The sequence below is a fragment of the Galeopterus variegatus genome, unplaced genomic scaffold (assembly GCF_000696425.1).
Source record: "Galeopterus variegatus unplaced genomic scaffold, G_variegatus-3.0.2 Scaffold661, whole genome shotgun sequence".
NCBI lineage: Eukaryota > Metazoa > Chordata > Mammalia > Dermoptera > Cynocephalidae > Galeopterus > Galeopterus variegatus.
The window spans coordinates 60,368-77,013 of record NW_007726772.1 but is presented as its reverse complement, the minus strand read 5'-3'; the positions used below and the strand labels follow the sequence as shown (position 1 = coordinate 77,013).

Genomic DNA, 16,646 nt, shown 5'->3' with positions numbered 1-16,646 from the left:
AAAAAAAAAAAAAAAAAAAAAAAAAAACGACATATGGGATGACATCAAACAAAAAAGCTTCAGCACAGCAAAAGATACAATCAACAGAGCAAAGAGGCAACCAGCAGAATGGGAGAATGTATTTGCAAACTATTCATCCAATAAGGGATTAATATCCAGAATATACAAGGAACTTAAACAGCAAATAATAATAATAATCTGATTTTAAAAGTGGGCAAATGAGCTAAATAGACATTTTTCAAAAGAAGACATGCAAATGGCCAATAAGTATATGAACAAATTGTTCAATATCACTAATTGTCAAGAAAATACAAATCAAAACCACAGCGAGATATCATCTCACACCGGTTACAATGGCTATTATCAAAAAGACAAAAAATAACAAATGCTGACAAGGATGCAGAGAAAAGAGAACTCTCATACACTGTTGGTGGTAATGTAAATTAATACAGCCATTATGGAAAACTGTGTGCAGGTTCCTCAAAAAAAACTACAAATAGAACTACCATATAGTTCCAGCAATCCCACTGCTGGGTATTTATGCAAAGAAAAGAAAATCAGCATACTGAAGAGATATCTATACTCCCATGTTTATTGCAACACTATTCACAATAGCTAAAATATGGAATCAACCAAGGTGTCCATCAACAGATAAATGGATAAAGAAAATGTGGTAAATAAACATGACAGAATACTACTCAACCACAAAAAAGAATGAAATCCTGTTATTTGTGGCAAAAATGGATGAGCCCAAAAGACATTATGTTAAATGAAATGTCAGGCACAGAAAGATAAATGATGCATGTTCTCACTCATGTATGGGAGCTGAAAAAAAATAAGTTGAACTTTTAGAAGTAGAGGACAGAATTGTGGTTATCAGAAGCTGGGAAAGGGAGGGGTCAGAGGACGTGGGATAAGTAGAGGTTGGTTAATGGACACAAAATTACAGCTAGACAAGAGAAATTAGTTCTAGTGGTGTACAGTAGTACTACACATCTATAATTAACAACTTATTGTATGTTCTCAAATGGACAGAAGAGAGGAGCTCAAATGTTCTCATCACAAAGAAATGATAAATTTACACAATGAATATGCTAACTACCCTGATTTGACAATCACACATGGTGTACATGTATTGAACTATAACTCTGTACCCCATAAATATGTACAATCAATGTTTCCATTAAAAAATTAATAAATTCCTTTAAACTTAAAAAGATAAGAAGAAGATAAAATAAAATGTTCAGACACAAACTCCTGGGTCTTATGATCTTTCTGAGGGCTCTAACCTGACCTGCTGGTTGAAAAATACTAGTACAAAGTGGAAGGCTTAACACTTCTGGGCACACAGACCATTTTGTTAGGACCAAAATCCTGTATTCAGCTTATTCTTCTACTTGCTCCCAGTTGCCACTTTAAAAAAAAAAAAAAAACAAATTTGTGGTGTTTTTGCCACAACTTCAAAAGCCTAATTTTTGACTGAAATCTAACATTGATTTTTAAATTAAAATCTACAGTGGAAAAAAACACTTATTTTTAAAAAATAATGGATTTCCATTTAGGAATAAAGCATACACATCTTGGACATTCTTTAATAATCAGTAAGGGATCAAACACCAGAATATTTATACTGTTATTAATATAAATGAATAGTTAGTTGAAAGCATACTTTAAAATTCAATTTTCCAAACTCTAGTCATTGATATTCCCTTCAGGGGTGGTTCCTGTACTATTGCTTTTGGCTCTTGTTCTTTTTTTTAAATAATGGAAAAAGAATTTCAAATGACAACCACACAGACTTAAGAAAAGTAAAGAAAGTCCCAGACTATGTTGTTGAAGGATAGATAGTGCATTACAATGGCAAGGTATTATAATTAGGAAGTAGTTAAATAATCATTCTTTTCCCACTACCTTCTAACCACCTGTATATTGAAACCACACACTTCCAAACCCTAATTTTGGATTTCCAAAAAATTTTAAGTTTATATGTCACATAGTACGCAGCAGACCACTAAATTACATAGTTGACCAAAATGTCATTTAGAGTGATTCCATAGGAAGGTAAACTGCACATGTATTAAACTGTAAACTTTAATTTTTCAAAGAACCTACATGTAAATAATCAGCAATTTCCATAGGAAAGTATTACATATTAGATTTCACACACTAATACACTTCAATGTGCAAAATGCATATGAAATTAAAACTGGTAAGATTTTTTTGAAGAATAAAATTAACATAAAACGTATCTTATTAAAACACGGGAAAGTCTTCCATTGCTATCCTATGAGTTAAATGTGTACTTATCTACAGTTGATTTTTAGTAGATGCTATCAATTCTATATTCACTTTAATGTAATTATAATCACTTTACTGACAAGCTAAGGATTTCTATCTTACATGCATTAATTTCTAAATGTGAATTATAAAAACATGAAAATCATTTACCAACAGATTTATCTTAAAAACTATAAGAATCTCAACATGTAAAATAAAGCTACAAGACCACAAAAGGTATTTAAAAGTCCACACGCTTTAAAACATTACCCAGTCCCTAACTGCTTTTCCTTTTCACTAAAAAGCTTAACAGTGTCATTTGTATTAGGTTGTTTCATACCATTAATAAATTGGACATAGTAGTTCAAGAACCCCCCAAAATGGTAAAAAGCCTCAGACCATTTCACTACTTTTTCTCTTAAAGCACTAAGAAACAATTGCTGCTTATTACTGCAAATTATAAAAAAAGAATTAATTCAGTGAAGTTATTAGATATTGTCTTTTTAAAGAAATTTTCCAAGTAGGGAATATTTATTAAAAGAGTTAAAAGTAATCAGTTAAAACCTTTTAAGAATATGTACTTCTGAATCAGTTCAAAAAATTGCTTTCTTGAAACTGCACAAACCTAAAATAACTTCTGCTTCATGTACAGATCAGATGCAGTGCGTGGGCGTTTTCTGTCATGTGGTAACAAGCTGTTCTGGTGCAAGACAAAAAATTAGACTTAACTCTGAGAACAGCTTAAGCTATTAACTCTTTCTTGTGTTGTGATATAAATATGGAATCATTCATCTTAGATGAAAACTAACAAGTGACTAGCATATGCTGACTTTCAGAGCACATGTTCCTTGGAGTAAGTCATTTAGGGTCAGTAAATAATCGCACTTAAGTAAAAAACACACTTCAATTGACACAAACCTCACATAGGAGCTCCTTTCCAGGTGGGGCTACTATGTGTTTCCCTACAAGTATGGAAGGGGAAAAAGGCGAGGCAAGGTACAATCAGGGAACAGAACACACCAACTTGCTCATCAGCAGCAGAAGTAAACTCAGAAAAGATTTCTTCGCTTTAGGAACAAAGAGCAAGGAGAGGGCTCTTTGTTCAGGAAGCAGTAACTGTGCTTCAGTTTCAGGTTCCAGAGCTCAGAACACTGGACTGGGCTCCCAGCTCCATAATTTAGCAGCTATGAAACTTTAAGGTCACTCAATCCTTCTAAGCTTCATTTTTCCAGAAATTTAGGTAAAACCTTCAGTCCAAGGCCTGGTACAATAAAAATATCAATAAATATTAATGTTCATCAGAAAACCAAAAAAGAAGAGAAGCCGAGGTTGAAAGCAAGAAGTTGCAGCACTGGAAAGGTGGGTAAGGGTACTAAGTCCTGGAACTCAAGGGGAAAAGGGGGATGAAGGAAGAAGTTTAGAACCTGAGACAAACTCCCCAAGGGCCACATGGGCAGGACCCTCCGGCTATCACAACTGTTCTGATCTAAACCCTGTCCCTGTACCTCATTTCTGAGCCCTCTGCCTCCCCTTGTCCTACTGCTATCTTCAATTCCTGCCCTTTAACACCAGTCCCAGTTATGGCTTAGAAGAAGGGAGAGCCTGTTCCTATTACCTGGGTAGGTGGCAGGAAACCTTTTATACTCTTGTACCCTCAAGGAAGAACTCTATGTTTTTCCCCTAGAAACATTATTGTAAGAAGTGGTAAAAATCTACAATAACATATATCCTTATTAGGTACACAATGAGTTAAAAAAAAGGCCTTCATGAGCTGATTAAAAGGCTGACAGTCAACAGTTACAAGAAAATATATTCACATTCTGAACACTTGTCTTTTAAACAAAGCTTGAGTATGCAAACTGTTGGTAAGCTGGGGACATTCAGTAGGTATATTTTCAAAATGTAAAGATTACTTCCAGATATTGAAAATTTTTCAAAAAAATACAACTACTTACTGTAATTTTTATAGCTTTGTTCAACACATTTACCCATTCCACCAGGTCCTGCTGATCATTGGCTTGTAGGAAGTATTTCCTCATTCCTGCATTCATAACTGTTGAGAGAAAAAATAAACACCCAAAACATTGAAACAAATTAGTTTTGCATGTTATTAGCCATCTGTATTTGTTTTCTGAGCTTTGTTTATTTTCTTTACTCATATTTCTCCTGTTTATTCATTTATTTATTAATTTATTGGAGTTTTTATATTAATCTTTCTATTTTATTAAAACTGCTTTTCCCAGTCTGTCAATTGTCTTTTCACTTTGCTCATGGTATCTTTGATCAAATACAAATAGTCTATCAATCTCTTTTCTTTTTTTTTTTCTTTTTTTGTGACCGGTAAGGGGATCGTAACCCTTGACTTGGTGTCGCCCGCACACGCTCAGCCAGTGAGCGCACCAGCCATCCCTATATAGGATCCGAACCCACGGCCTTGGCGCTCCCAGCACCGCATTCTCCTGAGTGAGCCATGGGGTCGGCCCTATCAATCTCTTTCTTTAATGCTTCTAGATTTCATATAATACTTAGAAAATCTCCCCAAGATTATAAAAATAAATGCCTTTATTTTTCTATCCCTTATGAATTTCTTTATATTTAAAATCTTAATGTATTTGGAACTTTTTATGCAATTTAACTTATTAGTATGCCTTTAAGGACTATCTGTTTACATAAACCAAAGCACATCTGCACATATATTGTCTACAAACTATCATAGTCAACTCCTAAATTAAAACTATTTATTATACATCATGTGCACTTATTTCAAAAAACATAAATATTATTTTAGGAGCTAAGGCATCTGAATAGCAACACTGTTGCAATTGTTCAAATATAAAAATAACTTCCAAAAGTCTCCACCAAAATTTTAAGTAATATACTAGCATCCAGTTGAATATGACTAAGGGAAAGGGAAAATGAAAATCCTCATAAAAAAGTTATTTCTCAAGCACACAAGACTTTGAAATTGGGACTGAGACCAAGGCACCCTAAACCAGAGCTTCCTCGAATTGATATGAGGGTCTTAGAAAGGAAGTCAAAGCATATCATGTGAAGTGTTACAAAACAACTAGTCTGGAAGGAAGAAATTTAACACACTATAAATCTGTTCTTTTATAACTTTCCAGAGACTAGAGAAATTATAAATGCCATAAATCTGTATTAAGATAAATTAGTAACTTACTAGGACATTATATATGTCAATAAGTAACTTTTGTTTTTAATTCCTAGCAATCACTAAGGCATCCTTTTATAATCTTTTTCCAGTTTAGGCAGAAGCTAAGCTCTCCTCATGGCTTCTTCTCCCTGGTGTTACTCTGGACATCTGCCTAGAACATCTGAAGAATCTGAAAATCTAAGCACTTATTAATACACTACACCTGGTACTACATAAATGCATTATATATAATATATATGTAATATATAAAAAAAATACATATATTTTTGAATGAATACTATTTATAAAAGGACCTCTTTTAAAGAAGAGAAGAGAGGCATGTATACCTTTAAAAAAGACCCTTGGCACACCTCACAGTCTGAATAAAAGCACATGTGCTTTGAGAATTATTTCATGGCAAGAAGGGCAAAGTGATATGATACAGAAAAAAATCAGAGCCAGGAATCAGACCTGACTAGTTTATACCCTTACAAGCAATATCATCTTATAAACATCATTTAAAACTCCCTAAGCCCCACTTTCTCATTTATGAAATGGGAATGCCACCCACTACTTCCTTAAAGGGTGAAAATAATATATGTAAAGAAACTAGCACAGTGCTTGGGGCAGCATAAACATTCCTCTTCTTCACTGTCATCATCTGGAGATTTCCAAGAAGTAAGGAAGTATTGTAGAAAATGTAAAGCAAATACTGCAAAGCAGTGTGTTAATATCAGGAGGTGTGGAGACAGGGAAAGCAGGAAAAAAACTTCAAATAAAACAAAACAACAAAAAAACACAACTAAAACATCTCTAATTTGCCATGACTTTAAAGCAAATGTTTCCATCATGAACGACGAGGGCATCCTTAGAGCCCTATGTCCTTCCTGCCTTTTCACTTGAGTACTTCTTTACTTCAGCCATCAGAGTGAATACATCAAGTGGATAAAACCTGAAGCACAAACGCTAGGTTACCTGCAAACAAAAATCTCACAACCTAGGATCAACTGGTTATGGATCAAGTGGTTATGACACATTTCATCATATTATTTTTTTGTACATTTTTTCCACTGCTTTTCTATTCTATTATTTCTCTCTTAGATGCTGGACTTCCTTGTTGGAGATCTAATTTTCTTATTTCTCTCCTATTATCTATCTTTACCTTTGTTCTTCTTTCAGATTTCTTTGACTTTTTCTTTTGAGTTTTGTACAGTCTCATGTTCCTTTTTCTATTTGATAACTCTCTTTCCTCAAATGTTAAGTAATCCTGGGCTGCCTATTCATATTTTAAAATGAGGTACTAAAAAGACTGATTTAAAGCTCTCTTGGGTTGTTGTGGGGTTTTGGAATGGTGAACCTCACTGTATGGCAAGACCTTCTAGTAGAAATGCCCAGATGTCAGTACCAATGGGTCTTTCTCTAGGGCATTCAGATTCTTATCCCACATAAGCCTGGCTGCCCAGTCCTCTGGGGCTGGATGCAGGACAGGGTTGTATTCAGTGTACATACTTTCATTTAATCCTCCTATTTTCAGTTTCATGCCTCATTCTTTCCCTTCTCTGGGACTGGTGTCCCCAAGTACAGAGTCTCACTGATTCTATTTCTGGAGACACCACACATCCCGTTTCCTGCTGGGATGGGGAAGGGCAGCTGCCTGACTGAACCAGATGGAGGCAGGGACTAGAGGTTGTTTCTTACATAGACATCAAACAAAGTCCCGGTTTTCCATCCCTCTTCATTGTTGCTTCCCCAGAAAGTATATGTCCCATACCTAAGGCTATCTAGAATTGGAGTGGGGACAGGATACTGAAATGGTTAGCTTTTCATTGGCTTTGTCCTCTACTCTGCTAAGTTATCTACCAGTCCTTCATCTACTTTCCATTTTCATACACCATGGGTTACAGATGTCTGCTACCTTCATCAAAGACAACTTGAATGTTTCTTGTTCTGTTTTGGAGCAATTTGAGAGGAGATACACTGTCATTATGCATGGAAGTTGTGATTCTACTTTAGAAGCCAGTGCCTTTCTCTCTGAAGGCAAGCATTTTATAAATTTTTTTTCTACTACCACTAGTAACAGAGGACCAATAAACAATTGACAGATCAATAAATGGCTAATCTTAATCTTTGATTCCAACTAAAAATCACCCATTCTAAATACCCCAATAATTATGAATGTCAAATCTATTACTTATATTACTATTCCTTCAAACTATAAGTTTGAGATTTAAAATAAAAAATTTTTGTCAAAAGCATGTGCATTATACATTTTAAAATACAAAGTTCTCTATTACTTGACTTGCCCCCAATAGCCTTTCATTCACAAGGCTTAATATTATAATTTTAATAAACATGTAGCTTTTTAAATAGTTTCTTGGTAGTGATAAAAGCATATAGACGATTCCCTGAACAGCTACATTTCATTCCGCTCATATCTTATTTTCTTACTGGATACATATGATTGCCATCAGATGCTATTCCTAACATTTTGCCTACAGAACAAACCTGCCCTTGGCAATCAACAAAAGAGAGCAAAGACCATTAACATCAATTCTACTCCCAAAAAGTACTTTTTGCTTTAATGTAAAATTGTCCCTTTTGATGTCAATTGGCCACTCCTACTAATTTTTGTCCCTTCCACCATTAATGTACACTAACGTACTCTCAGAGAATATTAATTCTCCCAGCTTCAACTACCACCCACTATTTTAGCAGACTTCAAATTTCTCCATTCTTGGTCTTCAAGTTCCATCTAGTCCTCAATTACTGTCACCAGAACATTTCCATTTGTAAGTTCCCCCACCATTTCAAACTCCTTACCAAATATTTTACCCTATCAATCAGCTCTCCCAATTCCTAATTTCTTTCCTTGAAGCAAACTTCCCTGCTACCTCTCTCTTCCCTTCAACTTTCACATATCCAGCCATCTAGTCCCTGCACTTTTCCTTCTAATGTTTTTCGCCCTTCCTCTTTCTCCCATTGCCACTACCCTGATTCAGGCCCTTACATAAGTATAGCAGTTCGAGGGCCACTCAACTAATCTACCTGCATCAAGATTCTCCTACCCATACAGCAAAACAAACAAGCCCCCTTCGTCTTATGCCTGCTTTCTAGATGCTCTCAACTTTCTCTCCTCCCTTTTTCAAAATAAAAAATGTTTTGCTTGTCAACACAATGCATCCTGACTTCCACCTGCCTTTTTCCTCTTCAGCCTCTCACCATTCCCTCCAGCTTCAGTTCCACACACTCCACGCCTTTCTCCCTTGCACACCTCTGTCCAAGTGTTCCTCCCACCTTTATCCCCAGTGGCAAAGGATGATCAGGAGTTTAACAGGCCACCAACTCAAGTGTCTCTCATCCAGTGTGGCTCCCCAACAAAGACTTGAAGCTCATCCTTTGTGCTTCCTTAATAGATGGTACACCCCTCTCTTTACTAATAGTGATAAGTGCAATGATAAGGACTTGGTTTTGCATCTGCCTGTGAGACAACCAGCCTGTGAGATCCTTAAGAGCAGCAACTGCTGCTTAATCATTTCACAGCCCCAGTGCCAAGCAGTGTCTGGCAAGTACTAGGCATCCACTAAACATTTGTTGAACAAACTAACCTGATACCCTCACCTACTCCTACCCCCAAACTGTAGATTTCTCATTACCCACAAGCTGAAGACCAAATCCTTCCTTTTCATTATTTATGTATTTGATACAGAGTAACATAAGGTAGAAAGTTAAAAACTACCTATAATTTAACTGGAGGTGATCATTATAAATGTCATAATAATGGTTACATATGGGTGGAGGAAGGAGGCTGTGACAGGAAAGAGGCTTGGAGTGGGAGGGGGGATGGGTGGCAACGTTTTATTTCCTCACCTGGATGATGGTTACAAGGGAATTCACTTTAGAATAATTCATTAAGCCATAGGTTTGTTCTGTGTGGTTTTCTGTGACTATTTTCTTTTATAATATGATGTAATTATATCAGTCTAATTTAAAATAACTGAAATAAAATATGACACTTACCAAAACAGAACTCAGCCTTTGGCCTTAGCTTAGTTGCATCGCTAACCTAACAAGAAAAAGAGAGATGAGTTACTCACTTCTTCATATGCTACCAACCTGATCTAGTGAGTAAACTTTCACACGTATGATTTTCTAATAATCATGCACATTTAGCATATACATCTAAAATTAAACTTTAAAGGCAAGTGAAAAAGAACAGCAAATTAAACATAGAATCTGGGTCCGTCCCAACTGTGATATGTTTAAAACAAATGATACATCCATGTTTTCTTTGAACAAACTTGTTTTTTCTTCAAAGAAATGTGAAGAAATTGAAAGTAAACCATTAGGTTTTATGTCACACATATAAATATTTCTAGTTTAACATAATTTTCAAAATACCCTCAACAAATACACAAACTATGAATTCTTCCCAAATTGCATATTTCTAAATCAGCTCTGAACTGTAAGCAAAAATGGTGGTAAGTGGGAGACTGTATTTAAAGTCCAAAAATTCAGAAAGCACTAATCTGCTATGAGGAAATCAAAATGGTACTCGATCCTCTCTTATACTGGAGATACAGTACAAGGGGGTCATTTTATTAAGTGCAGCACATAGTTCATTTCAGAAGGCAAAGCAACTAGCTGCACTTGGTTGTTGCTAGCCCTTTAAAGGAAGTAGCTCTTGGAAGCCCATTCATGACTATTGCTATGCTGTTGCCCAGGGACAGAGCTCATAACTGTAGCATCTGTTTTGTATCTACTAAAGGAATTCTAAGTTTGGGGTTCCTGACTGATCCCAACTACAAATTCGCAGCTCTGAGTCACACTGAAGTTTGTACCAGAAATAAATTCTGGAAAAAAAGTGGCATGTCTAAAGTAGAGTACAAACTGTACAATTCAAACTTCAGTGAGCTGTAGGACAGGGATGAAAGTGGACAGAATTGCACAGCAAAGAGGTTATATTTGAAAAGAGGAGCAATGAAGGAGGGGAAAGCAGCTGGCCGATCACCCCACCTACTTTACTGAGTTAATACTTTATTTCAGGAAAGAGCTCCATTTTTAAAAAGACCAGGCAATGAACAATTTAAAAGATATAGGTGGTTGGGCAATCTTGCCCTCAACTGCCTATTTCAATAAAATAGGCTTCCCACATCACTTTGTTGAGAGTAAAAAATGCTTGGCAGTATATTTACGTGACATTACATTACACATGAACTATAGGCAATCAAGCAAACTGGGGGTCTAAAGTTTATTTTACAATGGAATTCTATGTTTCCTAATAATAATCTCCACAGAATTTAAGACACGAACTACCCTGAAGCATTTTTTAAAATGTCTTAATTTATAGAAACACTTGAAGTAAGCTTAAACAATATTTGTCTCTTGTAAATTTACATCAGACTTTTAAATGTTTCATTTTAAATATGTAATCTTTATTGCCCAGGATCTAAGTTTTTTTGTTAATAAGAATAAATAGCTCTATTGCAGTACTGATAACTATTTTATTTATAAAAATATCTGTCTTCTAAATAGAGGCATATTTGTCAATTGGTCTTGTTAAAGTGGTCCACCTCTGCCAACAGATCATATTATATGCATAACAGTACACATATTATTTAATAATACTGTTATTACCTTTTAAATCTCATATTTTAAGTAGTTAGCAAACTTTTATTGCTTTTGTGTAAAACACAAAAAAACCCACAGGGCTAGCACCTTAGCATCTCAATCTCAGTTCCCAAAACATTAATAAAAGAAAATGAGAAAAAAACTTTTTGAAAACTTTTGAAAAACTTTGAAAAGAAAAATAATATTGCAAAAATACCAAACAAATCAACAAACGAGAAAACATAAAATAATAGAGATGGACATAAAATGAAAAGGGAAAAAAATCATCCTTTCAACATAAAGATAGTCCACATTTTCCTTAACATAAAACAAAGAAACAAAATATCAAAGGCAATAGGATTTAAAAATTGTAAACAGTCTAAAAGAACATGATACTGACTTAAAAAATCTTCTCCAGACTCTCTCAAGATAGAACCTGATTGCTAACTGATTGCTCCCTTTCTGATGTTCATATACCTGGTCATAAAAGTTAATGTTAACTTTTGCAATTTGCTACATCCTGTAAATTAAATTCACATTCTTCCTAATTTTATCAATTTAAAGCACTTCCTAAACATAGTAGTCAGGTACTGTTTTCAGCATGATATGAACCTGAACATCAGTTTCCGGGAAAGAAACTGCTACTTCTATTCACAATCCCATTCTGAGGGATTTTACTTCATGCATGAATATAAGACAACATATAAAGACTACCTTTGAAATGTAGGTAAGTTTAATGGCTCCAACACGTGATGATCCAGAAGGCAGGTTCTGGAAACAAATCATTAATGCATAGTTAATACCCACCATTACATATTTATTTTATAATGTAATGTTCCAGATATACTAAAAAAGTTAAAAAATTAGATTTTTTTAATATCACATTTTACAAGTCAACTTTTTTCAGTTCAAGTATTTAGTAGGTTTGAAATAAAGCTGAAATCAAGTTGACAAGTTGACAACTTGGATAACAAGACTGAATCCTACTCTGTTCCATTATAATGCATTCTAAAACTATGAAAAAGCTATTTTTTTCATCATAGCTAAACCAATATACTTTTTTCATGAACTGAAGAAGCCATAAACACGATCAAATTTTGTTCCTGAAAGCATCGGGAAAAAACATTTAGAGACATAAAATAAACACAATTTTAAGAAATTTTAAAAGATTATACATATTACTTTGTTCCATTAAAATTTCTTACTCAAATATATTTCTTGAGAAAAATAGATTGAACTTTCCCCCTTTTAAATGGTTTAGTGTTTGTTATACCATATTTAATCTACAGTGATACTTCTTTTCAAAAAAAGTTATTGATTCTCTTTAAATCATATGCAGAGAATGTATATATTGGTACTTTCAGACAAAATATTTTTATTCTTCCTTTAACAAGTTTTGGATGTGGTTTGTGTCACAAAAGAGCTAAGCGTAAAGAATTATGAGGAGGAAGAACCATTTCTGGCTCAAGCTATCAGGAAAGACTCTGAAGGAACAAACAACATTTAAGCTAGACTTAAAAGGAAAATTTTGAAACACAAAGAGCAGGAGAGAGCACATTCCAAGCACAGAAAACAATCAAGCTACAAAAAGCAGTTGAGGGTACACAGAAGCCCCATACTAGGATGGGATAATGGCTGAGCTGGGCTGTCATAGTGTCATACAGGATTGTAGCAGAAAACAGTAGTTGGGGAACTTAAACAGAGAATCTAATCATAGAGGACCTAAATAAAAAACAAAGTAGCAAGGAATTTATATTGCTGAGAATTGGAAACCAATGAAGAAGGCTTGTGAGCAGATCTGTAATCAAAATTATACTTCAATTAACACATAATATAATAAATTGAATTCATTATAGAGGGGAAAAAACAGAGGAAAGAAAACCAGATAAAAGAATCTGGGAAAAAGTAATAAAAAAATATAAATGAAAAGACTGACAGAAAATTTCAAAAGTAAAACTAAAACAACCTTGATTCTTTTTTTTTGTCTTTTTCGTGACCTGTAAGTGGATCACAACCCTTGGTGTGGTGTCGCCCGCACCGCGCTCAGCCAGTCAGCACACCGGCCATTCCTATATAGGATCGGAACCCATGGCAGGAGCATCGCTGCGCTCCCAGTGCCGCACTCTCCCTAGTGCGCCACGGGGTCGGCCCGACAACCTTGATTTTTAAAATGACCTCTGCTAGAAATTAAGCAGGACCAACTTTTTAACTGACTTTATAATAATGTATATATATTTTTAAAAATCTATGGACTTGTTCTAATAAATATTAGGAGGTAACTTTCTCAGACCTCTATAAGCTTGCTGGAAGCCTAGACATTTCAAAGACTTAAGATTCCCAAACACGAACTGGTTATTATTGACAGGGACAGGGCTTTTCAAAATTTTCACTCCTATGTATAGTAAAACTGCTTTATGTTTGCTTTAAGCTGTATACCATGTACAAGCTTCCAAATATAAATAATAAGTATATATGAAAAGTAAAATTATAATTTTTAATGTGTGACTTTAAAAGGTTAGTTGTATTCTTACATATATTTTATGTATAGAGGTTTATATATATATATATATATTTTTTTTTTAATTTTGGATAAGGAAATGAAATGCAAAAATGTCTTCAAAAGTCCCTTACTACCAAAGTGATTTTTTTCAAATACTGTTACCTTTCCATTCAAGATTTTTTTTTTCTTTTAAGTCTTTCATCGTCTATTATTTTAACTAGCTGAATAGAGCTCTAAGCCTTTGTGTGGGGAAGAAACGAGAAACCAAAGCATGACATAAAGGGTCAAAGATTATATAGTAGAACAGTACAGGGAAATATAAGTGGATGGAAGATAAAGAATATTTAAAATATCCCAGTTTCTATGGACCAACATGAATGCTATCAAGTTCAACTGGAAAAAAATGGGTTTCAAAACTTTTTACTTGACAATGAACAAGAAATAATAAACTAATATGACATTTAAGATAAAAATGGAAATAAGCCATTTGTTATTTGAGTTCCTGAACTCATTTTGCCAAATACTTTTCTAAGTCTCTTCAAATTTACTTCCTACTACAGCTACTTAATTATTTAATTCTCCACCATTACTAACCTCTTCAACAATACACAGAAAGCCCCAAACTGATCCCTAGTAATACACTGGAATAGATTTTTTAACCAATGGTTAGTGGCAAGGAAAGCAGTGATCAGAGGAAGAAGTGGCTCCCTAAGGAAAGGTAAATTAAACTAATTTTCTTTCTTTATCAGGGTTGTTATGAGATGAGGGCAAAAGTAGGATTGATAGGTAGAAGATACAAGGAACTACATTTTAAGTCACAAAAAAACAATAATCGAAGCTGCCCCAAATACGGTAAGTACATTTTAGTAATGTGTAGTTCAAACAACAGCTAAAATAAAGACCAGGGATAGATGGGTTTCTTGCATTGAGGAGGAAGTTGAATTAATAGTAAGGTCTCTTACAACTCAAATTCTATATAAGCAATCATACACACAATAGCATATGTATCTTGTCTAATCTAAAATCAGTATAGGGTAGTGAAGAATATTAGACTAGTTATCAGGGGATCTAGTTCTATGAAGCAGAATGGAACTTCCTACAAGTCCCTATTCTTCCATAGACTGTATGTTCCTTACCTGCACAAGAAGCCCCCTGGACAAGTTCAGCTGGAAGTTTGCTAGGGATTCAACCACTGCTTTGCACATACTTCCTTGCAACATACATCTCCATTTTTAACTTTCATCACAATTTTTATTTAAAGATAAAGAGATCCACAGGTAAAGTTTAAAACTACTCAACAGATGATCTTTAACCTCAGGTGTCTTGCAGATCTTAAAACTGGGATTCTAATTTTTAATGTATGACATTTGCCCTAATGATTTGCAAGACAACAATAAAATCAAAATGCATTTCAGTTCATGGAATGTCACTACAATACTGACACTCAAGTCTGACACTGCCAGATGAAATGACTGCATATACACGTGAGCAAGTATATTAAGCAGTGTAAGTAGTTTATTCATCACAACAGCAGTCTCCATCCTAGACAACCATATCTTCAACCTAAATAAAAATTTTCCACCAGAGATAGCATTTCTCTCTCAAGGAGAAAAAAAACATATATACAGGCATAAATTTTTTACCAAATAAACTTAGTTTCACCTTCTGAAATTCAAACAAGACAGTAGGGGTCTGGAGTGCAGGGCAGGGAAAGTGGAGCCAGTGGAAATAAATCTGGATATATACTATTTAGGAAGTTAAATCCTAAAGCCTGCATTATATGTCAAATGTTTAAATAAACAAAACTTTCCTATGCTTTTAAAAGGTAACCATTTGGATTTTACAAACCTGTGGATTATCCATGTACCATACAAAACTATCTTCTCTGGTATCCAGTATGAAGTACCTTCGAAGAAATTTCCCACTGTTTTCATTTTCTTCAATGTCTAGAAAACCACAAATGCGATTCTGGCGATCCACATAAGGCATTTCTGGGCTTGAACATTACACTGTAAAATAAAAACATTAACGGTAAACTCCCTATGAAAAAGAAAAGTATTTCTCAGTGGACTTCAAGCATAAAACGTGCTACAGTACAGTCGGCTCAACAAGGAGCCTACATTAGGTGGGGCCAGTTAATATGAATACACACCAAATCTGAAGCATGAGCAGAAATCACTTTTGAACTTAAGCTTATTATTAATGGTTACTAAAAATAACTGTTCACATTGATGGAGACAAAAGAGAGCTCCTTAATTGAATAATTTATTTACTTTTTCTCTAAAATAAACCCAGGTGAGCCAAAAACTTAACTATCCAAACATTAACTCTCTCTCTTACAAATAGAGATCATCTAGCTTTTAGTTTATTTCAGAATATTTTTAAATTCACAAAACAACAATAACTAATGTTTATTTATCCCTTACTATATGCTAGGCCCTGCTCAATGCTCTTTTCCATGCATTATCTCATTTAACATTCAAAATGACCCTAAGAGTAGGCATCGTCATCCTCATTTCACAGATAAGAAACTTAACACTGAGAGGGAAAGAAACTTTGCAAGATTACAGAACTAGTAGGTAAAGAATCAAAACCTGAACCCAGATTCTTAGACTCTAGAGCCCATATCTTAAGCTCTATACCACCATGTCTCTATATAAACCTTTTGAATTGTTAAAACTAAAGTGAATCAAAATAAACTTAGCTAGCATAACAAAAAGAGAGAAGCAGGTATCACGTGCCTCCTGATGGATGACACAATCACCTATAAAGTGAACATATAACAAAAAAATTTTTTTTATCTAAATCTGATCAAGTCACTACATCCTCCAATATCCAACAACAAATTTACAGGAAACACCAAACACAGAGGAATGTATTAAACTCCACCACAAGGATTCAATCAGCAAAAGCCAGACTGTGGGAAACAAAAGTACAAACTCAAATGTCTTTAGCAAATAAATTACTACAGGAAAAAACAGAGAAAGAGAGACGTTAGAGATTAAAAGAGACTTAAAAGGCACATCATATTCTGATTCTAAAGTACTAAAACTTTTGTTGTGTTGATTAAACTTAAAACCTATGACCTCCATTTAAAAAAAGCAGTTT

General features: G+C 34.5%; 1 protein-coding gene across 3 annotated transcripts in view; it reads right to left on the bottom strand.

Annotated features, from left to right (window-relative positions):
* Positions 1–15,542, bottom strand: part of PLEKHA1 (pleckstrin homology domain containing, family A (phosphoinositide binding specific) member 1) — a 39,922-nt gene extending 24,380 nt beyond the window's left edge. For all 3 annotated transcript variants that reach the window (XM_008571109.1, XM_008571110.1, XM_008571111.1), the window contains exons 1-4: positions 15,387–15,542; positions 11,753–11,809; positions 9,449–9,494; positions 4,233–4,330 (exon numbers count right to left, since the gene is read on the bottom strand). In XM_008571109.1, coding sequence (XP_008569331.1) covers positions 4,233–4,330; positions 9,449–9,494; positions 11,753–11,809; positions 15,387–15,527 — 342 coding nt within the window. In that variant the 5' untranslated portion in view covers positions 15,528–15,542. The remainder of the gene's footprint in view (positions 1–4,232; positions 4,331–9,448; positions 9,495–11,752; positions 11,810–15,386) is intronic.
* Positions 15,543–16,646: the final 1,104 nt, after the last annotated feature.